Source organism: Gossypium arboreum, chromosome 10, assembly GCF_025698485.1.
Source record: "Gossypium arboreum isolate Shixiya-1 chromosome 10, ASM2569848v2, whole genome shotgun sequence".
Lineage (NCBI taxonomy): Eukaryota > Viridiplantae > Streptophyta > Magnoliopsida > Malvales > Malvaceae > Gossypium > Gossypium arboreum.
The window spans coordinates 65,494,901-65,520,521 of NC_069079.1; the positions used below are offsets into that span (position 1 = coordinate 65,494,901).

The 25,621-nt window shown below is 33.8% G+C and overlaps 1 protein-coding gene across 1 annotated transcript in view; it reads right to left on the reverse strand.

Moving 5' to 3' along the window:
- Nucleotides 1-1,145: 1,145 nt before the first annotated feature.
- Nucleotides 1,146-25,621, reverse strand: part of LOC108455355 (transmembrane emp24 domain-containing protein p24beta3-like) — a 32,731-nt gene continuing 8,255 nt past the window's right edge. The window contains exon 4 of the mRNA XM_053020207.1: nucleotides 1,146-1,686. Within this exon, the coding sequence (XP_052876167.1) occupies nucleotides 1,553-1,686 (134 nt within the window). The 3' untranslated portion in view covers nucleotides 1,146-1,552. The remainder of the gene's footprint in view (nucleotides 1,687-25,621) is intronic.

The following is a 25,621-nucleotide window of genomic DNA, read 5'->3' on the forward strand; positions in this document are numbered from 1 at the left end:
ACATTCTTTACAATTCCTTCATTCAACCATCACTCAATTTGGTAAAATTGTGATTTAATCCCTCATATTTCTTCATTTATTCAATTTGCTCCCTACTTACTAATTTTGTGTCACAAGAAATTAGTTATATTAAAATTTGGTCCTTCAACTTTCTCATAATTACATTTTAACCCCTCTAATTTTGAATAATTATACTTGTATCTTAAAAGTTTTCACATCTTTACGATTTAATCCTTGCCTTAAATTAATATATATTATGACTTATTAATTTAACTCCCCTTGGCATCCATCAACCTTCTTTTTCATCAATTATATTTTTTATTTTACTTTATCGAAGAATCCATTATGCATAATTTTCACTTTATACTACTTTTATAATATAATGATTTTAGAGGTGTTAAAGGTAATGTCGCGACATCAAATAAGTGACGTCATGGCCTCGCGAGTTGTTCCAACATTGTGCACAACTTTGTCTCACTACATTGTTTAAATTCATTTTTTGTGTTTGAAAGCTCTTTTTTTTACCCTAGACATTTCCAATTACCCACAAAATGATTCTATATGATTTCAAATTGTTTTTAATTGAACTTCTCTAATTTTATTAAATTATTTAAAGCTAGAATTTTTAAGTAACTCCAAGATTTCCTTTCATATATACTTCGATAGCATCTCTCATTCATACCGTACGTCAGAACGAGTGAGGGATGTTACATTGTTTACCCCTACTTTTTAAACTAAAAAGTCTCTTAATCGTTTTACCTTTTAAGCAATATCCACATTATAATGCCCCTTATTCGGTTCAAAGATTGGCTCAAATTTGGATGTTACCTTCAATGTTAGAGCATCAACGATCATTAATGGTTGATCATTACAAGTTTTGATTCCATAGTCTCTCTTATGAACATCGAATAAAGAATTTATTTACTACTGCTTCCAATTCGTTTGTCTAATGTCAACACTTTGTCATATTCATTTCTAGCTAAAATAACTCAATTACAAACTTATAAACAATTTCTAGCTTCTAAGGCACGCAATACTTTTAACCAGGTACATGCCATCCATATCATTTTTAAAATAGATATTTCTTTATCAAAAATACTTTTTGATAATAATATTAAACACTTAAAATCTTAAATCAAACCGAATTTTACAAAAATATTCTTCTCAAAATCATCTATCAAAATCAATGCTAACTAGCCATAATCTAAGTCATCCATCCACTAAATTATAAAGTGGTTTAAGCACTGAAAAGACTAACTTTTCAAAAACATTCTTCTCAAAATCACTTATCAAAAGAAATACTAACTAGCCCTTTAATCTAAGTCCTACATCTGCTAAATTATAAAGTGTAGGCACTGCATTGGCACAAAAAAAAAAAAAAAGGTAAAATAGTAGCTTATAAAAAGTGAGTAAAAAACATTTATGTAAAGCTACAGTATGTTTGAAATATGATACTTGAATAACATATAAAATACCAAAATGTAACATTGCATGATTCGTTTTTTTTTTTTTTTGTTAACTGATCTTAGTATTCTATTTGTGATGAAATTGTTCAAACTCGACTGTATGCAACTGATTTGCTGAAGAGACGCCGAATATAGATAACTTGAAGTACACTTGCAGCAACAAGCAGAAGGTATTCTCCAACTGTGTAACCTATAACACGCTTTCTGGTGCTCTCATTCGCTGCAGGCATATACCAATCATAAAGGTGTACATAAATAACGATTAGATAGTTATACAATGTTATCAGAGAATACATTTGTAGTATGCAGCAAATGCAATATTGACGTCAATGAATCAATCAAGAGAAACCATCAATCATGCAGTGATATATTAGATGCTAAACATTACTTACTGATGCACTTCATTAAACAAGCAGAACAATTTACTTCAGCACTAAGGTCTCTTCAAGCTTAGTCTTCCATGAATATAATGTAAGGTGAAATTATTAAAATAATAACGAAGGAAGAAACAACAGGTAGTCTCTTCAAGCTAACATGGTTATCGGGCTCAACGTTATTCTTAATCATGGTTTCTACAAAAATAAAAAATAGCATCATTAAAAGGCATAATAACATTCCACTAGAAACAAATACATATTATCACTTTAATTATCATGTGTTTTTAAAACTTGAGAACTTCATTCACTATACTTTCATGGATGTGCAAGTGGCAAAGATAAGTATTCTAGCCTATCTTTTCTGCAAAATCCAATCATGCAATCAAAATCAAAACAACTCAAGGCCAAATTGAACATCCATGTGCAAGCTTTTGCCTAGATGAGATTTCAAGAAAATCAACAATCTATCTCTTGATTCAATTCAGACTTATCATTTGAGCAATCAAGCAAATAGATTGTGTTTCTTGATCCATACGCCTTTGGAAGACCCTCACTCAAGTGAAACTTTCGAAAACTTTAAGGAAAAAATTAAGTTCCATTTTAAATTGATGAATTCTTTTATCATAAATCATGTTTCTTAGGTTAGTTTCCTATTTTGTGTTTTGAGGAGAATGTTAATTAACTTAGTTATGTGTTTTGCTATTACAACTGTGGAGTTATGCCTTGCATTTTTCAACTTCTCTTCTTTTAGTTAAACTCTATTTTTAGTTTCCCATTTAAATTTTGATTAGTGTAGGTTATTTTAATATTATTTGATCTACGAATTTAGCCTATAAATAGACACTTTTTTACCCTAGAAAGACTAAATCCATTACACATTTATGTATTAGCTTTTAGAATCTTTTAGAGAATTTTGTGTTTATGTTCTGAGCGTTCTTATTTCGGGTTTCAGGGTTTAGTTTTATCTTCATCTTTGTACCATTTGTTTTTGTCGTTTTAGTCAAATTATTTTTACTTGTGATTTTTTACTCTTCAAAGGAGTTTTTTCACGTAAAATATTTGTATTTGATATTTTCAATTTCTTCATTATTTTACTTGTTCGTTTTTTAATTAAATTTATCTCCAACAAACTGGTATCAGAGCTAGTTTGATTTTCACAATCAACTGTTCGGAGATGGCAGTAATAATGTTTGATATTGATAAATTCGATGGCATCACAAATTTTAATCTGTGGCAAGTTCGAATGACGACAATTCTAATTTAGAGCGATCTTGAGGTCCTTACAAAGAAAATGCCTAAAGATATGGATAAATCAAAATGAGATATGTTAGATAAAAAAAGCTCTATCTATGATTTAATTATATCTAACAAATAATGTGTTGCAGAAGATTTTGATGGAGAAAGTGACATTCACATTGTGGAAAATGTTAGAAACCCTCTACGCAACAAAGCGTAGCTAACCGATTAGTGTTGAAATAACATCTATACACGTTCAGCATGGATGAAACTAAGTACCTTAGAAGTCACATCATTCAATTTATTACTATTTTAAATAATTTAAAAAATGTTGATATTCATATTGATGATGGAGATTATACTATACTATTATTATGCTATTTACCCCATTCATACAAGTCTTTTAGGGAAATCTTGATTTATGATATAGATAATCTCTATTCGAGGATGTGAAGGGTAATCGATTAAGTAAAGACAAACTTGAAAATAAGTTTGGTTCGGATAGCAAGTCAGATAGAAAAGTCTCAAATTTGGTAGCATCAAGGAAGCGAGACAAGAGATGTCACTATGTAAGAAGTTAGGTCACGTCAAGGCATATTGTTACAAACTGCGAAATAAAAGGGTTGCTGAGAGTAAAAAAGAAGTTTTAGCTGGTGCTAATTTTGCCAATGACAAGGGTGATGATTTCTTCTTGGTATTAACAAGTGAAAACTCTGAGCTTACGTCTAAGTGGATCTTGAATTTAGGGTGTTCTTTCCACAAGTGCCCCAATAGAGACTGATTCTCTACATACAGTTCAGTAAAAGGTGGAGTTATGCGCATGAAGAATGGTTCACCCAGTAAAGTAATCGGTATTAGTACTGTCTAGATCAGGATGCATGAAAGGACAACTTGGATACTATCAGATGTCAAACATGTACCTGACTTAAAGAAAAGTCTCATCTCATTAGGAATTTTGAACTCGAAGGGTTGTGAGATTAACATCGAGTCAAACAACATTAAGGTATCTTGTGGGACTCTTTTTGGTGAATGGTAAAAAGGTTAACATTCTTCATATTCTAGAAAGTTCAACAATGATCAGTGAAACAGGACATCCCTCGTCTATTAAGGAGTCGAAGTCGAATCATTTGAAACGGAAACTTGGTTATAGGAGGGAAAATGTATGACCGTTTCGTATAAGAGAGGTTCTCTTTTGAATGCAGGTTTTGAAAAGATATGGCACTACGTTCGTGAAAATCAGACCCCGAGTCAATTTTGCTTTGGTAGTCCACAAGCCGAAAATTAGATGTCTTCTAGCTTCTAAGCACAACTTTAACTCAGCTAATATCCTACATACTTTGAGATAAGCCTATGGCGAGCATTGTCAAAGAAGGTATTGTGAAAATACGAGTCAAGGTGAAATTTTGTAGAGCTATGCCTTGCATTTTTCAGCTTTTCTTCTCCCAGCTGAATTGTGTTTTTAGTTTTTCACTTAAACTCTGATTAGTGTAGGTTATTTTAATATTATTTTATCTACAAATTTAGCCTATAAATAAGTACTTTGTACCCTAAAAAGACTAAACTCATTACACATTTAGTTTTATCTCCGGTTTTGAAGTTTAGTTTTATCTCCATATTTGTACTCTTCATTTTTGTCGTTTTAGTCAATTTATCTTTACCTGTGGTTTTTTATCCTTTTTGGAGGAATTTTTCCACGTAATATATTTGTGTTTGATTTTTTTAATTTCTTCACTATTTTACTTGTTCGTTGCTTAACTAAGTTTATCCCTAACAATAAGAAGAAGATGTCTTAATAGCACATTTGCCATCAGAGCTTAAACGTACTAGAAATTTTATCACAAATGTATGTGTGTGGAAACTACATAGTTAAGATAGAACAATTTATTTAAAAATAACATATAATAACAAATAAAATACTATGATATTAAAATAAAAAATTAAATTAAATTAAAAATACTAAATGCAATAATAAAACCTTAACCAAATTATGATATGGTATGGTACTAAATGCATTAAATATATAAGAACAAGAACATTTTCATAATTTTCCAAACCAAGTTTATTTCTAGTTGATTCTTGGCATCAATTCAATCAAAAACTTAAAGAATAATATAGATATACAATTAAAATTAAGATTGGATTGAGTAATAAAATCAAGGTTTTATTAATGCATTTTTATTTCTTTTTAAAAATTAAAAGACAAAATTAACTTCAAATAATGCAACTTATTTTAAATGCAACTTTGTCATTTTCTCAACCATGTTGGTACCGATTGACTCGTGTCATGATAGAGGTAATAAAGTATGTATAATAAAATTAAAATTTATTAAACAAAATAAAACCTTGGTTAAGTGAAATATTTATTAATACAAATGGTATAGGTTCAAACCCTATTATATACAATTTTATTGATTTTTAATTAAATATAATAAAATACCCTCGAATAATATTATTTATCTTCAATACGCAAAGATATTTTTTAAAATTTTGTAATTTTCCTAATTGAGTTGGTATTCGATTAACTTATAACATTATCTCACTTAGGGTTTAAAAATAACATAGATAGATATATAATTAACGGAGGAAATAAAACGTGCATAATAAAAATAAAATGTATAAAAATATTAAATTAAAATTTTAGTACGTTGATAAATTTATAGTTTTACTAATACAATTTGCATGGGTTCAAATTCCAACATATGCATAATTTTATTTTTTTAAAAATAAAAATACTAAAGTACCATCAAATAATATAACTTATTGTAAATATAAAAGGACATTTTAATAATTTTTCTAAATTGAATTTGTACTCGATTGACTCGTGAAACCAAGTTAGTCGGGACTTAAATAATAGTAAAGTATATATATAATTGATGGATGTAATAAAGAACATATAATAGAATTAAAATGTAGTGAACAAATTACAATAAAGCTTTGGTTAAGAGGTATAATTAAGATTTTATTAATGCAATTGGTATAATTTCAAATTCCATCATTTGCAAAGTTCTTAATCGAGTTGGTGCTTAATTGACTCGTGACACTAACTTAGTAAGGGTTTAAATAATAATATAAATAAACAATCAATGAAGACAATAAAGTGAGAGTAATAAAATTAAAATGAATGTTGAGTGGTAAATTTAATATTCTACTAATACAATTGGCATGAGTTTAAATATTATCATATACATTTTATTATTTTTAAATAAAAAATTAAAATGCACTCGAATAATATAAGTTATTGTAAATACGCAAGGAAAATTTTGTAATTTTTTTGAGTTGATGCCTAATTAACTCGTGACACCAACTCAGTTAGGAGCTTAAATAATAGTATAGATATATCATTGATGGAGGTAATAAAGTAAGTAAAATAATATTACAATGTATTAAAGAAATTAAAGTAAAGTTTTAGTTGAGTGTGAAAATTAATGTTTTATTATTGTAAATTTCATGGGTTCAAATTTCACCATATGCAAAGTTTTAATTGGTTTTTTAAAGAAAAACTAAAAATAGTAAAATTCCCTCAAATAATATATCTTCTTTAAACTAAAGGACATTTTCGTAATTTTCCTCATTAAGTTGGTGCTTGTTTGACTATTGATCCAAATTCAATTAGGTGCTTAAATAATAATATCAATAATTAAGTTGATGGAAAACTACACCTAAAGTCTCTAAACTATTACTAAGTTTATATTTTGGTCACTCAACTTCAAAAAGTTACAAGATGGTTCTCGAATTATTCGAAAGTTTTCATTTAAGTTGCTAGATTTTTAAACTCGTTGTTGTATGGTTTTTTCTACTTGCATTGCCTACACCAATTGAAAGCTCGCTTTTCCTTCTCTTCTACAATTCAGTTATTTTTCATAAAATAAATTTTAACGTAACATATCTGTAACACCCCGTACCCGAGACCGTTGCCGGAGTCGGACACGAGGGGTTTGCAGACTTAAATCACTTATTTGCACAGTCCATTTTAAATTTCCAGACGAGCTGGCTAACTGCGTCACTGTCACCTTAAAAATCATATCTCGAGTTCCAAAACTCGAAAACCAGTTCCGTAAATTTTTCCTGAAACTAGACTCATATGTCCATCTACAAATTTTTTTCTAGAATTTTTGGTCGAACCAATTAGTACAGTTTATTAGTTAAAGTCTCCCCTATTTCAGGGTTCAACTACACTGACCTTTCCGCATTACGACTTGGATATCTCCCTGTACAGGGCTTCAATACTGATGCCGTTTGTTTCTATAGAAGCTAGTCTCGAAAATGAATCTATACATATATGGAATGACTTCTAATTATCTCTGGTTAATTTATAATGAATTTCCAAAGTCGGAACAGGGAATCCAGAAACTGTTCTGACCCTGTTTCACGAAAACTTAAATATCTCATAATATACTGTTCATATGATCGTTTCGTTACTTTCCTATGAAAATAGATTCATCAAGGTTCGATTACATAATTTATTCACTATTTAATTCCATTCCTACTATTTTTAGTGATTTTTCACATTCACATCACTGCTACTATCAGCATCTATTTTTAAGGTAGACTTTACCTATTACATAGTTTCCATGATTCAACTAGCCCTTTAGCATATATAGCACAAAATATGATCATGATTAACCATTCCAATGGCTAATCGTTCCCAAACATTTCCATACCTCTTAACGAACATCATACAAGACGATTATAATACTAAGCTCAAAGTGTATATAAGCCATTTTCGCATGGCTATCCAAATTTATACAAAACCATAGGGTCCATGACCAACAACAAAACGGGTAGTCCTATACATGCCATTTCAAAGTTCAACCAAAAGTCACGTATTAAGCAATCCCATTTTCGGCTCACTAGCCACATACAAACAGCATGGTTTACTTTGCTTTATGACACGATCTCTATGCACATACGGCTACCCGTCATACGCATAGACTAATTTACTCAACCTATAATTAACAGTAGAATCATCATATCACCGTATATTTGTTATGCTCATACGTCATGACTTAATTAAATCGTAAACTAAGTCTCGTTACTCGAAACTTACCTTGGATGTTGTCGAACGATTTCGGCGACTATTCGATCACTTTTTCCTTTCCCTTATCCAACTTTGGTCCTCTAAGCTCTTGAGCTAATTCAAACAAATTTAACTTATTAAAGTCTCATTATGCTAGCTTATGGCCGAATATGACAAGGAGTTTGATAGGTCATATGGCCATTTTTAACTCAAATACAAAATGGTCATACGCATTTTTAATCACATTGAGTAATTTAATACAATTAATCTAACATTTCCTCATGTGCACCTTTATGATCGAAAACACACATCATTAACCTAATATCAATTACTAAGCACTTTAGCAATTTCTCCTTGAGCCGATTATCCAAGTCGAGATAGATTCATCATCATGCTTACCTATAACTGAACACATGCAACACCAATCCATCTATTCATTCATGCGTGCATCTTATTCAAGCATGTATATCTACAACCGAATTCATCATATAAATGACTATGAATTTACTCAAACAATCTCAATACCACACATGGTGCTCAAGCCCTTTTTCAATTTCAAAACTCGGCTAGTACAACTATATACACTAGTAAATCAAACACTAACAATTGCACTTCACCTTACTACCATTTCTCATCCAAATAACGTGAACAACAACCATATTTTCTTCTACTTCCTACCATGGCGAATGCATCAAAACACCATACCATTTCAATTTTGGTCATGGTTAAACAAAGAACTTAATATCTAACTCAAAAATGCTAAAAAGAAAATTCAAATGTCATCAATCCACCCTCACATGTATCTTTACAAAGCTTCACTTTTAGCATGCAAATGACATCAACACCAATCCACCTTAGCCGAATATCATCTCCATGACATAGCAAAGATTTGAACCATGGGCTAGGTAGAACTCAAGCTAACAACTAAAAGCATGCATGAAACTCATGGAACAACATTAACATACCTTAACCTAGATACAAGTATGGCCGAACCTCTTCCTAATCCTCTTCCAAGCCGAACATGAAGCAAGAGAGCACCTTCCTTCTTCCTTCCTCCTTAGAACTTTCGGCCAAAAAATGTAAAAGCATGGACACTTTTTTTTTTCTTTGTTTTCGTCATTTTCCCCTCCATTATTTTATTACCATACTCCTTATTTTATCATTCCTCCCATGAAACACCAACATAACATGTTTATGACATGTTTTGCCCATCACACTTTGTCCACCCTATTTGTCATGGCCGGCCACTACTAATTAGGGGGAAAATAGACATGCAAGTCCACCCCTTTTATTACATGCACTAATAGATCCTTATGTTTTGACCTACCACATTTCAAAAGTGTTACACATAAGTCCTATTGACTAAATTCACATGCAATTTACTAAATCGAAGCTTAAAACTTTCACACATTCATATTCACATATTTTAGACAATAAATATCATATTCAAATAATTTGGTGATTTCGGTTTAGCGGTCCCAAACCGCTTTCCGACTAGGGTCACTTTAAAGTCATCACAACTCTCCCCACTTAAGAAATTTTCGTCCCGAAAATCTTACCGTAAATAGGTTTGGGTATCGCTCTTTCATAGAGTTCTCGGGTTCCCAAGTAGCTTCTTCCATCCCGTGTTTGAGCCATAGCACTTTTACTAACGGAACCCTTTTGTTTCGTAACTCTTTCACTTTACGAGCTAGGATACGAATCGGTTCTTCTTCATAACTCATATCGGATTGAATTTAAACCTCGATGGATTAATTACGTGTGATGGATCGATCTATAACGTCAAGCATCGAAACATGAAAGACGCCGTGAATCTTTTCAAGTTCGGGGCAAAATCAATCTATATGCAATCGACCAATTCGTTCGGATACTTCATATGGCCCTATGAACCTCGGACTCAGTTTGCCCTTACGGCCAAATCTGAGTATCTTTTTCCAAGGTGAGACCTTAAGAAACACTTTGTCTCCCACCTGATACTCAATATCTCTTCGTTTTAAATCCGCATACGATTTCTGACGATCTGTGGCTGCCTTCAGACTTTCACGGATTACTTTTACTTTTTGTTCGGCATCTTTAATCAAATCAATTCCAAAAATTTTATTTTCATCGAGCTCGGTCCAAAACAATGGTGTACGGCATTTACGCCCGTACAAAGCCTCGTAAGGTGCCATCTTAATACTTGATTGAAAACTATTGTTGTAAGCGAATTCAATCAAAGGTAAATACCGCTCCCATGAACCACTAAACTCGAGGATGCAACATCTCAACATATCCTCAAGTATCCGAATTATCCGCCGGATTGACCATCGGTTTGTGGATGAAAAGCGGTGCTAAAATGCGACTTGGTACCCAAAGCTTCTTGCAATTTCTTCCAAAATCGCGAGGTGAATCTCGGATCTCTATCCGACACAATAGAAATCGGTACCCGTGTAATCTCACAATCGAGAAACATACAACTCACTAGTTTTTCCAATGAAAAGTCCGTATGCGACGGGGATAAAATGAGTCGACTTAGTCGGTCTATCCACGACAACCCAAATCGCATCTTTCTTACTTGCCGACAATGGCAACCCGGATACAAAATCCATCGTGACTCGATCCCATTTCCATTCGGTATCATGATCGGTCAAGTAAACCCAGAGGCACTTGATGTTCCGCCTTCACTTGCGACATATTAAACACTTCAAACAAAATCGAAATGTCTCGCTTCATACCATGCCACCAAACCGACGTCTCGGATCGTTGTACATTTTCGTACTCCCGGGTGAATTGACATTCGGCTACAATGAGCTTCGTTCGTAATCATCGAAATGAGTCTTGAATTTCTTGGAACACACAACCGACTTCGAACCTCAAACAATCGTCATCATCAATTTGAAACTCGATTCCATATTCGAACACATTCACCCGTTTTGCGACCAATTCATCATCGACTTTTCGGGCTTCACGAATTTGATGAATCAATAATGGTTTGGCCTTTAATTCTGCCACTAACAAATTGACGGATAGAACAGACAAGTTTACATTCATCGCTCGTAAAGCAAACAGTGATTTATGACTTAAGGCATCCGCAACCACATTAGCCTTTCCCAGGTGATAGTCAATGACAAGCTCATAATCTTTTAACAACTCGAGCCAACGTCTTTGTCGCAGATTCAAGTCTTTTTGAGTCATCAAATATTTGAGACTTTTGTGATCCGAATATACATGGCACTTCTCACCAAATAAGTAGTGTCGCCATATTTTCAAGGCGAATACGATGGCAGCTAGTTCGAGATCATGGGTCGGAAATTTTTCTCAGGTGGCTTTAATTGTCTCGACGCATAGGCCACAACTCGACCTTCTTGCATCAATACGCAACCTAACCCAAGTAGGGATGCATCACTATAAATGACGAACTCCTTGCCTGATTCGGGCTGCACTAGTACTGGAGCTTCCGTCAAGTGAGTTTTCAATTGTTCGAAACTTTTCTGACACTTTTCTGTCCATTCAAACCTAACATCCTTCTGAAGTAGTTTCGTCATTGGTGTGGCTATCATCGAGAAACCTTTCACAAACCGTCGGTAGTAACCGGCAAGTCCCAAAAAGCTCCAAACCTCAGTAATATTTCTCGAAGGCTTCCAGTTAAGTATGGCTGAAATTTTGCTCGGGTCAACTCGAATACCGATCGCGGATACCACATGACCCAAGAAGCTAACCTCTTAACCGAACTCACACTTATCGAACTTAGCATATAACGCTTATCCGTAAAATTTGCAACACTAATCCTGTGTGTTCAAAGATGATCGGTTTCATTTCCGAATAAACCAAAATATCATTGATAAACACGACTACAAACCGATCCAAATACGGTCTCAAGATCCGATTCATCAAATCCATAAATACCGCAGGGCATTAGTGAGCCCAAACGGCATTACTAAGAACTCATAGTGACCGTATCTCGCTTAAAGCGGTTTTGGGTATATCCGAATCTCGAATTATGAATCGGTAATAACCCGATCTCAAATCTATCTTTGAAAACACCGAGGCTCCCTTTAGTTGATCAAACAAATCGTCAATACGTGGCATCGGATATTTATTCTTTATTGTCACCTTATTCACCGACGATGGTGATTGCACAACCTCATGGTTCTATCCTTCTTTTCACAAACAATCTTGGTGCACCCAAGGTAAGAAACTTGGTCGAGCGAAACCTCTATACGTCAATTCTTGCAACTGAGCTTTCAACTCTTTTAACTCGGTTGGTGCCATATGATACGAAGCTATCGAAATCGGCGTAGTCCCAGGTACAAGCTCAATACCAAAATTTACCTCCTGAACAGGTGGTAAACCCGGTAATTCCTCGGGAAAAACATCCAGGTATTCACAAACCACCGGCATAGATTCGGGTTTCTTTTCTAACTCTTTGTCATCAAGTACATACGCAAGGTATGCTTCGCACCCCTTTCTTACATATTTCTGGGCCAATATTGATGATATTACAGCTGGCAACCCCTTTAAGTCCGTAGACTCAACTCGGATTATCTCGTTATTTGCGCACCTCAAATCAATAGTCTTGCTTTTGCAATTCACAACCGCATCATGCACGGTCAACCAATTTAAACCGAGGATAACATCAAATTCATCAAACGGCAAAAGCATCAAGTCCGCCGGAAAACAAGAACCTCGAATTACTAGGGGACATTTCTTGCACACTTTGTCGACAAGCACGTAACAACCCAAGGGATTTGACACCCAAATTACAAACTCAGTAGACTCAACAAGTAGAGTCTTACTGGATGCTAAGGTTTCGCATAAATAAGAATGAGTAGAACCAGGGTCAATCAAAGCAATCACATTAGTATCAAAGAGAGTAAAAGTACCGGTAATAACATTTGGCGAGGAAGCATCCTCGCGTGCGCGTATAGCGTAAGCTCTAGCAGGAGCACGAGCCTCAGATCTGGTGTTAGCATCTCTAGATCCTCTTTGACCACCACTAGCATTGCCCGTATTCCTAGATGGTCTACCCCGAGCAGTAGTAGCACCAGGCTTCCCACTTTGATTTACGTTGTGTTCAGACAATCTCGGGCAATCTCTAATAAAGTGGTCACCGACCAAGACTTGTAACAGAGCGGTCATGGAACCTACAACTCCCGAGTGCCATTTACCACAATATCGACACTGCTCGTCTCGACGGTCATTTCCAACACTGGCAACCGAAGTGACTCGTGCACTCACAGGGGGTCGATCACGGTCTCGTCTAGAAAAACCCGAAGTGTGTCTAGATCGGCCCAAATCATCTCTAAACTTTTTCGATGTTTGTTGAAAGGGCCTCCCCGAAGACCTCTTACGAAACTCCTTTGCTCCCATATCAGCTTTTCTTTTCTCCATACTGAGCTCCTTGGCTTTGCAAGCTCGCTCGACAAGTACTACAAATTCTCGGATTTCCAAGATGCCAACATACAGGTTTATATCATCATTCAGTCCATCCTCGAAACGTTTACACATTACGGCTTCTGAGGAAATGCATTCTCGTGCGTATAGACTAAGCCTCACAAATTTTTGTTCATAGTCGGTAACCGACATGGAACCTTGTTTGAGTTCAAGAAATTCCTTCCGTTTTTGGTCAATGAATCTCTGACTGATATACTTCTTTCAAACTCGATTTGGAAGAACTCCCAAGTTACTTGCTCTCTGGGCACAATGAAGTCAACGTATTCCACCAATAGTAGGCGTAATCACGTAGCAAGGAGATAGTACACTTTAGGCACTCATCGGTGTGCAAGATAGCTCATCGAAAGTGCGGATAGTGTTATCCAACCAAAATTCAGCTTGCTCGGCATCATCGTCCGTAGCTTTAAATTCAAGAGCCGTGTTTTCGGATTCATCAACTGGGGTTTATTTGACCTTATTTGGTCGATTCTGGAGGTATCGAGGTCTTGGGGTTGTGTTTGTCAGGAATGGAGGTCGTGGAACAGCCGTATTAGTCCGAATGTATTGGTTGAACCAATCATTCATCACAATATAAAAAGCTTGTCTAGCTTCATCATTCGGATTACTAGCAATAGGTTGAGAGTCCGCCGGCGCTGTCCCTTGTGCGGGAGCAGGCGCTACACTCTCAAGATCATTAGCTACCGTTTGGTCGGGATCGGGATCCATTACTATAAGTAAACACATTTGCAAATGTCAGAAATCACCACACTATCAAAAATTAGTTTTAAGAATTAGTTTCTTGTTGGATTCAATTCTTTCAAGAATTAGTTTTAAGATTTTTTCACATTTTATCTTACCTAATTGTCAAAAATTGGAAGCAATAATTAGAAGACTTTGAAAGTTCTTGTTAGTGTCAAAATTCATTTGATTACCAAAGGGAATTGAGACACTTTCTACCATTAGACATCATCATTCATTCCATAGACTTTTCCATCCAATTTTCATATTATCTTGTTTGAATTCTTTGGTTTAATCATCCTAGACAATTTAAATTTCGATTATGGAACCTTTTTATTTCTGTTTGTTTTTGTAATTCTGTTATATTTGTTGTCATAATTTGTTACTATCATTTTGTTGCATTTAGTTAGGGGAATTAAAAGAGGTCAGAACAATAAGTTTCCTTTTAGTTATACGGGGCATTTTAGTTAAATAATTGAAATGATGTGTATTAGTTCTGTTAAGCTAGACTACCAATTGTTGTAATAGCCAAAATAGCTGATAGCTAATTCCTTTTTAAGTTGGATTATGCAATAGGAAAAGCATGCCAAAATTTAGGTCTGTAATATCCTGGAATCTGGGATTAAAAGTTTTGATGTTTGTGGTTAAGGTCAGTGAGTGAGTTGAACATTTGGGTTCAATCTCGCATTTTAATGTCAGAATGGGCCTGCTGGTCAAGTGGTTAGTTGTGTGTCAGTGTGTCAGTGTGTCTTTGGGTTCCGAGTTCAAGTCCCTGCGAGTGTTTTGATATTTATATGTCTTTATGTTTTTTTTAAAGAGGAAGTTAAATTTTAAATAGAAAATAAGTTTACGTTCTTTTGTTTTTACTTTTTATTTTTTTCTTCCCCATCATTTCTCTTTTGTTCTTTCCAAAGTCCAATTTTGTTTGTTTCTTGTTTCTTTCGTTTTATATACGTTATGTGTTGTCTGTCAAGACTGATCGTCCTTGTGCGTTTCATTTTATCAGAAATGCTGCTTGATATCGTGTTCTAAGGTGTGTGTTCTGAAATGGTTTAACTTCGGTATAGAATTAATGTCTTATGTGTTTATGTAATTGATTATTTTAAGTATATATTGTTACTGAATTTTATGTGATTCTGTATGTTTTGGCATAATTCTAGGTTACCAAGTGTTGGGAATCGTCTCGACATCAAAATCACAAATTTCAGGCTATTATGGTGTGATTTCGTGACCACACAGGTAGCCACACGGGCATGTGCCCCGCATGGGTGGCTCACACGACCATGTGAAATTGGGAATTAGGGTTTTTAGGCAAATTTTAATGCCACACGAGCGTATAAGATCTCCACACGGCCATCTCATTTACTTTTTATTTTTGACATTTTTGGACAGTGAGTTACACGAGCTGTTCACACGGACGTACCCCTTCCACATGGGCGTGTGTTCCCTCTACACGGGCAGGTGTGACCTCCACATGGGGGTGTAGACCCCCACACAGCCTGAGCACTTCCACATGGCTAGGGCACACAACCATGTGGTCCTATTTTGCAGAATTTTTGTTTTGAGTCATAAACTGCATGTTTTATGTTTGTGTAATCTAACCCTCATTAAGCCTCGGTAAGTGTGTTTGGGACTCGATTTAGTTTGGTTCGAGTATATACGTGCGTTTATGAGCTTTGATTTTATTGCTCGTTTATATGATGAATAACTATGAGTTTATTATTTTTGTTGTAACTAAACATTAGAATACAAGTGTAATCAAATCTGAATCTATTCAACTGGAAATATTAATGTCCGTTTTTGTATATTGTCTGCATAATATGTGCATTGTTGCATAACATGAAGATTTTGGGATCTGGCTATGAAGAGAAGGAAGATAGACTTTGTAGTTTTAACTGCGATACTTTTAAATAGTAGTTTACCGCATTATCCTATATGTATATCAGCTCAGCTGTATACAATTACTCAAGTGGCATAGTTCAACATTGTGGTGTGTTGGGTGAATGAACCTATTATGGTTCTATGTGGTGTGCATGGTGGACAGGCCTACCATATCCCTTATGTGGTGTACTAGATGGACGAAGTGATGTTTGGTTGGTGGGGTAGGATTTTGAATTGTACATCTCTTCACATCTGAATATACGTCTGTTTGTCAGAACATTCTATCTATTTGTGTGAACATTTAGTTATTGACAATATAGTTAATGTCATGTAATATGATATGATTATTGCGTATGACTGGAAAATCATTTCTATAGTTTGATATTGTACTTGACATACCGGTTGAGACTTTCGTAAGTGATATTTTTATGCACATGCTTGTATGAAGTATTTATTGTGTCACTCCGTCTGTTGTCATCTATTCATGTTTCGGACTCACACTGGGCTCACTTAGCTCATCTCTGTAGCATCTTTCGTTTCAGGTTTGGAGCTGGACTCGGCATACTGGAGGTCTCAAATAGATATGGTTTGATTCGGTTTAAGTAAAATTTCACAAGTTTTATAAGATAAACTTTAAGTTGGTTTGTAAGACAATTATACAAACTGTGGACTGAACTTTAGAAACTATGGATTTATTTCTGAATGTTTGACGCCGGTTTAATATTGTTTCAAACACAATAAACAAAAAGGTTTTCTTCATTTGAATTAAAGTTTTTATTTTCGATTATTTCGATAATCAATGTAACCTCTGAGATTCAGTCTAAACTTCTAGGTTGAGTTTTGGAGCGTTACAAGATTGTTATTGAATATGTTTCTCCCTCATTTCTCTCGTTTCTTTCTTCCCTTTTTTTTTTTGTTTTCGTCATTCTCGGATCGACCGTAACAAAGGCATCAGAGCTCATCGTTCTTCCATAGCCAGCGATAGGATCTCCACCGAACTGCAAAAGGATGTAGGACATCTACAACAAGAGTTAGCCTAACTTCAGGCTTAACTTCAGGTTAAGTTGACACAGCTGGACACCAAGTTTGACAATAGTCTCAAGGAGTTCCGAAAAGGAGTATGTGAGAGTTTTAGGTCTAAAATGAAAGGTTTGTTCAAGCAATTCCTTGGACACTTTGCTTTCTCTGGGAATTTCCGAGTTGGAATTGTAAAATAACTTTTTCAAAGAGAGAGTAGCGAGGAGAAGGCAATCCAACCTTACATTGGTATAAGATCTTGACTATTGGGATAAATTTCATCTTTCTATCCGAAGTTTTAGGGGAAGATAGTTCTTTTATCAACCAATTGCGATTCAATGTGGGAATACCCGGCGAAAGGCGCATCTCTTCCGAAGCTATTGCTTTTTAAGCTGAACTCTGCTATCAGACTTTGATATTCGTAGATCTAAGATTTCCGGGGTAAGGACTGACTTAGGTTGGCCAGCTCCACCATCTACTACATCTTCCTCTCCCGATTAACCTTCCCCGGGCGAAGACGCGGGGAAAAGGAATTCCGAAAAGGAGTATGTGAGAGTTTTAGGTCTAAAATGAAAGGTTTGTTCAAGCAATTCCTTGGACACTTACATCTTGCATCAGTTACGAACTCATCTTAAGATAAAGGAAAAGGAATTTTAGGAAGTCCTTTAGGATTTCCCCTGAGAAGTACTCATATGGTTTCTCCAATGGTTGAACTAAAACAGTGCTACTCTAACATTGCATGGTGGTTACTCAAACCACCAAGTTCATTCTCACAAGTTGGGTTGCCCAAAATTTGATGGAATTGACTATCGAGGCTGATGGTCCAAAATTGAATAATATTTTGAGGTTGAAGGGTTAGCTAATAGCACTAACGTACACACTGTAATGCTTCATTTGGAGGGAAAGTTGCTCGACTGACACCATTTCTACATTCAGAGACAATAAGGCTTCCATTTTCTGCCTTGGGATGGCTACTCTCACAACTTGAAAGATCAATTTGGGTTCAATTCATTCAAAGATCCCATAACAGACTTGGTTTCCCTCAAACAGTTGAATTCTATTGACCAATTTCATGATGAATATGTGAATATGTTAAACTAGTTACACTTACCGAAAACTTATGCACTAAGCATCTTTGTGAGTAACCTTAAGATTGATATAGGGCAATATCTAAGGCTATTCAAACCTAAAGATTTGGTTAAGGGGTATCTACTTACCAAACACGTTGAAGCTATCCTAACCAATGCTGGGGAAGAATTACCAATAGCAGGTAGTAGGATACAACCTAAATGTAACGACTTGATTTTCAGTAGTGTCAGAAACTCCAGTTTTAAAATGTAATTTTCGTAAACAATGTTTGCAAATTTAATATTTATGAGGCTAGAAATATAAATATATTAAATTTTGATCTAATAATTTTGTTTAATTTATAGTTAATTAAGGTACAAGTGTAACGATTATAAAGTTAATGGCATTGAAAATGAAATCAGGAACCCATTTTCATAAACCAAGATCGTAAATATTTTTATTAAATATATATGAAATTATATTACAAGTTAATTGAAATTATATTTTTATTACTAAATTGTAAAAGTAGTAAAAGTTTAGTTATTAGAGAAATTTTTATTAGGAATAAGGAACAGGGATTAAGAAGGCAATTATACCTTTTAACTTTATAGTGGCCGGTGGTGGCATGCTTTTCCATGAATTTGTATGAAACTTTTAAGTAAATTAAAATTAAATTAAAACACAAAATAAAATAAAATGTATATGTTAGTTTAGTGGGGAGAAAGAGAGAACATTTCTCTTCATCTTCCCTAAACACTAAAATTCCGTATGAGAAAAGAGAAAGAATCGGCCTAGGGACTTTGGTTTTTAAGCAACCAATTGCTAAGTTCAATTTAATCATTTTCCAGTAATTTTTATGTTTTTAAAATCTCGAGAGCTTAAGCTAGTTGACCCGTGTATTAATTTTAAAAACTGTTAAAGTTTATAAATATTGTCATTGTTAAACCTTGAAGCTTTTGGTGTTAAATGTTTAAGTTTAAAGCCTATATATGAAAAATGACTAATTTCTAAAATGGAAGTTATTAATTTTAAACATAGGGATTAAAGTGTAAATATTTCAAAATTTGTATGAAATTTCTATAATTATGGATAGTAGTGGGCTGTAGAATGATGAAATTGAGATCAATTTCAAAATCAAGGCTTAATTTGAAAGTTATAACTATTTTAATTTTAAGGACTAAATTGAATAAAATGTAAAACTTTAAAAGGCATTCGAATAATAAAACTGAACTCGATACATGCACATAATAGGATGATATAATATGTATGAAATTGATAAATTGAATGAAATAATTGTGTAGATCAAAACTTGGACCAAATAAAAAATAATCGAGGAAAAGACAAATTTGTTGAATAGCCCTTAAATTTTTAACTTGTTTACTGTTTTAACCAAGTAAGTTCATAGAGTATGATTATATATAATTGTAACATATTCTTGAATTATGGAATCGTTTTTGTGTGATTGTAATTTGAATTGTTTATAACTTAGTACAAAAAAGTGTGATGCAGACTAAATCGTACAAAAATGATAAAATGATTACTAAATTAATTATGATGAACGCAATTCGAGATATTTAATGAATTGATATATAATTATTATTAACTGAATAAGATTGGTATGAATTTGATTGAGTATCGAGATAGAAGATTAAATTGAATAATTTGCAAAATATGTTGAAATTGAATATGATTTGAATATAATTTGATATTATATCATTACTGAATTATTATTCATAACTAAAAATGGAGCAGAATTGTCGAAAGGAAAAGAAAAGGCGAGAGCCGACGATGGGTGATGCAAGCTTTTGGTTTGTATTTCTATAACCCGAAATTAATTTTAGTTAATGCATAATTATGATATATTACTCTATATATTATTAAGGTAAGTTATTAATAAATATCAACTGAAAATGCTAATAGTGGAATAGAATATCGAGACTTGGACTAAATTGAATAGAAAACAAAGTTTTATGATTTAACTAATTTATGAAATTGAATGTGAATAGTGATAATATATAAAGAGCATGCACTTAAATGAAAGAAAAATCCTTGCAGTTACTTAAATTAATTAATTTTATCTTTTATGCCAAATAAAGCTTACCATTTCTTTATTACTTCTTTACTCAAACGAAGAACAAACAATTAATTTAATTAATAAGATTTTTATTTTTTTTACTTTCGACTTAGCATAAAAGATTAGAGATCATATAAACAAAAGAAATTTAAATTTCATAAACAATTATTAAATATGAATTAATTGAGTTGATTTAATTAAGGATAATTTAAAAACATAAAATAAAATTTTAAAATTTAGGAGATTAAATCAATTAATTTAATTAATTAAAATATTATATTAACAAATTGATTAACATTATCAAGAACAATTTATTTAATTAATTTTGATGTCTTGAAGAAATTTCAATACTAAAAAAATTAACTTTTTTGGCAATGGGATAAACGAGTACAATTGACACTTTTCTAATACATTATTTTAGTTCCTATCGTTTTTTCACTTTAATCTTTGATTTTTTTTACCTTGATTAAAAATTAAAAAAGACATTTTTAGATAACAATGAAAGTGACCCAAAAATTGGATGACCAAAATGAAAGTGTGAACAAAACATTGATTTAACATTTGAGTGACTAAAATGAAGACACCCTAAAATATGAGTGACAAAATTACAAAGATTTCATTTTGAGTAACCAATATGAAAGCGCCTTAAAATTGGGTGATCAACTAGGTAGTTTACCCAATATATTAAGCCTATTATAGTCGAATGGCACTAGGATATTGATGGTTACAATGTTAACACTTTGTTAGGGCATGAGTGGTTACAAGAAATATTTTATGAATGAAATATGATTATGGCAGTCTTAAATTCAAATATTAGATAGTTAATGGTTCATTAAAGAATTGATAGGTAAGTGCCACAGGCTGCGGTTCAACGCCCATGACCATTGCAAAAAAGCGTCCAATGAAGGTCAATCTATTAAATAGGGCTCATTTGACTCATTTGAACTGATCTGGTTCAAAGATAAAATGACCAAGCTCATCCACTTGAAGCCTTGGTGGCCCGATGAAGCACTTACAAAAAATTAGGACTACCTTGGTAAATAAGAAAATTAATCTTAGAAGATTGTAATATAATAATATTTGACTTTGTAATCTTGGGAATATGTAAACCCCTTAATTGTAGATAGGTTTCAATTTCATCTGTCAATGAAAAGCTAGTTGTACCATTGAACTTTTTGTTCTCTTGAACTTTATTGTCTTTAATTTGCTTCCACTTTATAATTTGGTGCATTAGAAAAATTCTACGATAATTCTTACTTTGCGAGAATTAGGCTGACTTAGGCCTCTTTTGAGCAAAAAATCATTTAAGGTCACACGAATTGCCAGATGAAAGTATTAGTTCTGTAATAGTTGGTATCAAAGCTAAGGTTGTGAAGGCACCGTTCAAAATGTCGAAAAAAATAGCCAATCAAATTGAGCCAATAAAGACCCATGGGAAGGTTAGGAAAACAAGCCAATCTAGGGACATGCTGTTGACTTTAAAAGGATGAGTTGTTATTCTCAAGAAGTCTATATGGGACATGAGAAAGACTTGAGGAAGTCAAGGAACGCATTGCCGAAAAACTACACTCATTGAAGGTGCAGCTCATAGAATTTGTGTTGGAGTCTCTCAATTCCAATGTGGAAGCGATGCAATAAGGGCTCAATTCCACCAAGCATAAGTTAACAGTGAGGAACGATACTCTCGAGCCATTGTGATGGCTTTGAAAGAGAAAACAATGGCTATGACAAGAGCTTTAAACACATCGAGGAACTCAAAGGAGATCGTCTTGTTTCGCGCCATCATGGAAAAAAGTGTTGGGTGCAACACTCAATAATGATATGGATGTCCTAAAGTCCAAAGATGTGGGGGCAAGATCCACAAAAGATGTGGCCTTCTTGTGGGAAATGGAGCAATACTTTTGTGCTAAAGGTGTCACAGATGATGCTAGATGCTACTAAAGTAAACATTACCACCATGTATTTCACTACTATTGCTTTTTTATGGTGGCGCCGTAGGTCCACAGATCAAAAACGTGGTGGAACCACAATTAGGACTTGAAAGGAATTCCAAAAAGAATTCAAGGCACAATTTTTCTTAAAATATATTGAGGACAAAGCTTAGGCAAAGTAGTGTCAACTTATAAAACGAGTCACAATTAAAGTATGTGTGAGAGTTTAACGAACTCATGCTCCAAATTTTTAATTTGAATGAGGAGACATTTTTCCTTTGCGGGTGGGTTGAAACCATTGGCGAAAAAAGAGTCAAAACACCAAGAAGTTTAGTAATTTACCAAAGCCATAATGATAGCGTAGTCTTTAATTAAAATTGTTTCGAGGAAAGATAAGTTCAAGTCTTTCAAGCCGAATGGAAAAGACAATGGTAGGGAAGATAAAAGACATGACGAGTATGTCAATGGTAATAATGGCAATAGTGACAATAGAGAACCACAAAATGTGAAGTGAAAAACCAACAACCACTCGAAAGAAAAGATGAGCAAGATAAAATGCTTCCTTTACAATGGCCTACATATAGTAAGGAACTATCAAAAGAGATTTGTGCTTTCTATAATTTAAGGGGATGATAAGCCAAAATAAATATCCATGAATCTTAGTTCAATTGTGAATGGTGTCGAAATCAAGAGGGACAATGAGAATAAAAAGTCAATAGAATGCTTCTTTTGTTGTGGTCTGCATAAATTGAAGAACTGTTCAGAGCAATCTAAGTTAACCACGATCAACAAAGAAAAGAAAGTAGAGCCTAGGGAGAAAAAGCTATTGGAGCTTGGATCAGTGGTGTTCAATTTTGCTAAAACAAAGAAGGATGGAAAAGCGAATGAGTGCTCTCATTGATACAAGAGCAACAGACTTGTTTGTATCGGAGAAAGTAATGAGTAAACTTGGTCTTAAAGATAGAAAATCAATTAAAATGATCAATATGGTAAATGTCAAAGAGGTCTCAACTATAGGAATAGCACAAGGAATGGAGCTGTAGCTCGGAGAGTGGAAAGACAAGGAACATTTCAAGATAATTCACTTAGATAATTACGATTTCATGCTTATCTTAATTTTTTTTTACCAGATTAATGCTTTGTTGGTTCCTTTTGCCAATTGCATATGTATCTTGGACACTCATCAACAACATATAGATGAGTTGTGATCAAAGTGATAAGGAGACCCTCTTAGGAATGATAGAAGTGGGGAAAATCGGTATGAAGCATGTTGAGCTATCAGTGAAGTTACCACATAACAGAGAGGTGAGTTGTACATCAAACTTTGGAGGGTAAATTAGTGATGCAAAAGTGGACAGTAGAGACAAATAAATGCAACAAGCAAAGTATATCTCAAACACTTTGGTAATGTTTTTTATTCTTACTTGTTAGCTTGGCAATGACACAGGGGCCCTTTCAGAGTGCTAAAGTAGGGAAACCGAGGGGTATACAAACTAAAGTTGACGGGAAAGCTCAAGGTTAACCTAAAATTCAATGCGGGCACACCAAAACTTGGTTGTGTAGGTCAAGTAAATCCCGATCGAGACAAGTCATAATAGGGAAAAGTAAGAGCGACGGGCTCTTGCGAGAGAGATGTACCGACGAGCGAAACAATTTGAGCTAGTCGACGACGAAAACTGAGGCAAAGGTTCCAAGGGGTTAGACTACCAAATAGAGAGACTAGTAGAGAAAGGGCAAATGCGTTAAGAAAGTTCCGAAGCGAATCAAACTAGTATCATTTAAACGACACGAGGGCTTTGAGAGAATAGATAGGAGAGAATGTCATAGACTGTGGTTCAAAGCCCATGACCATTATACAAAAAGCATCCTATGAAGGTCAATCTATTAAACGGGGCTCATTTGACCCACTTAAACTGACCTGATTTGAAGAACAAGTAACAAAGCCCATCTACATAAAGTCTTATACCCTAGTGAAGCAATTCTAGAAAATTAAGGTTACCTTGGTAAATAAGAAAATTAATCTTAAAAGATTGTAATATGATAATATTTGATTTTGTAATTTAGGAATTATGTAAATTCCTTACTTGTAGATAGGCTTCAATGTCATCCATTTGATGTAAAGCTAATTGTACTGCTGGATTTAAGGAACACAACTATAAATATATGACCTCTCCCTCATTTGTAATCAAGCATTGTATCCATTATATTCTAAGGTGAATACTAATTGAAAGCATTTACTCGAACACTTTGGGGGCATTTTTCTATGGTTATTTTATTACTTCGAGCTTTATTTTGTCTAAATTGCTTCCACTTTATAATTTGATGCCTTGAAAAAATTCTATGAGAATTCTCACTTTGTGAGAGTTATACTAACTTAGGCGTATTTGAAGTGAAAAAATCGCCTAAAACCACATGGATTGCAAGACGAAAGTTCTAGTCTCATGACATAAGAATATAGTTATGATAATGTTGTAGGTAAGTTTAAAAAATAAGTATATTATAGTGTTACACAAGTTTTGGTTTAGTTTTCATGCATAAAAAGAGACCTACAGTGGTTATCTCAGGCTACATTATCCGAGGTATTAGTACCAAAGACAAAGGTATTGATACTTGCTAATTCTATAGCTAAAAGTGCACTTTTTGCATAGATAAATTGATTTTTTTAAGTTTTATTGTGAGTGCAAAAGGAACTGAAGTGGATAAAGAAAAGGTTAAAGCTAATTTGGGAGTGGCCTACTCCTAAATTCATTTTTTAGATGAGATCTTTCAGTGAATTAGTAAGTTTTTATCGTAGATTTGTGAAAGATTTTCTCACATTTGTTGCCCCTCTAACTAATATTGTTAAGAATGTTAGAATTGAATAAGGAAAAAGCAAAAACAAACATTTTTATTATTTAAGGAAAATTTATGTAGTGCATCAATTTTGAAGTTTCTAATTTTTCTAACTCATTTGAACTAGAATTTGATGCTTTAAGTGTCGGCATTGGTGTTGGTTTAATGTGAGAGGGAAAATCAATTGCCTACTAGTGAAAAGCTTAATGGTGTTCAACTTAACTACTCCACTTACGACAAAGAATATTATGCCTTGGTAAAAAGCTTTATGAGTATGGCAACACTACTTCATGAAGAGTATGTCATTCATACTGACATGAATATCTTAAACACTTACAGGAACAAAGTAAGTTGAGGAAACCTTTCCATATATAATAAAAGATAATGTAATTGTTGATGCTTTATTTAGATGATAATCTTTAATTACTACTTTGAATGCTAAGTTACAAGAATTTGAACATATTAAAGAATTATATGCACATTATTCCAACTTTGCTTATATCTTTAATGAACGTGAAAGTAGTTCAATTGATAACTTTTATAAACTCGATGGTTATTTGTTTCAAAACAAT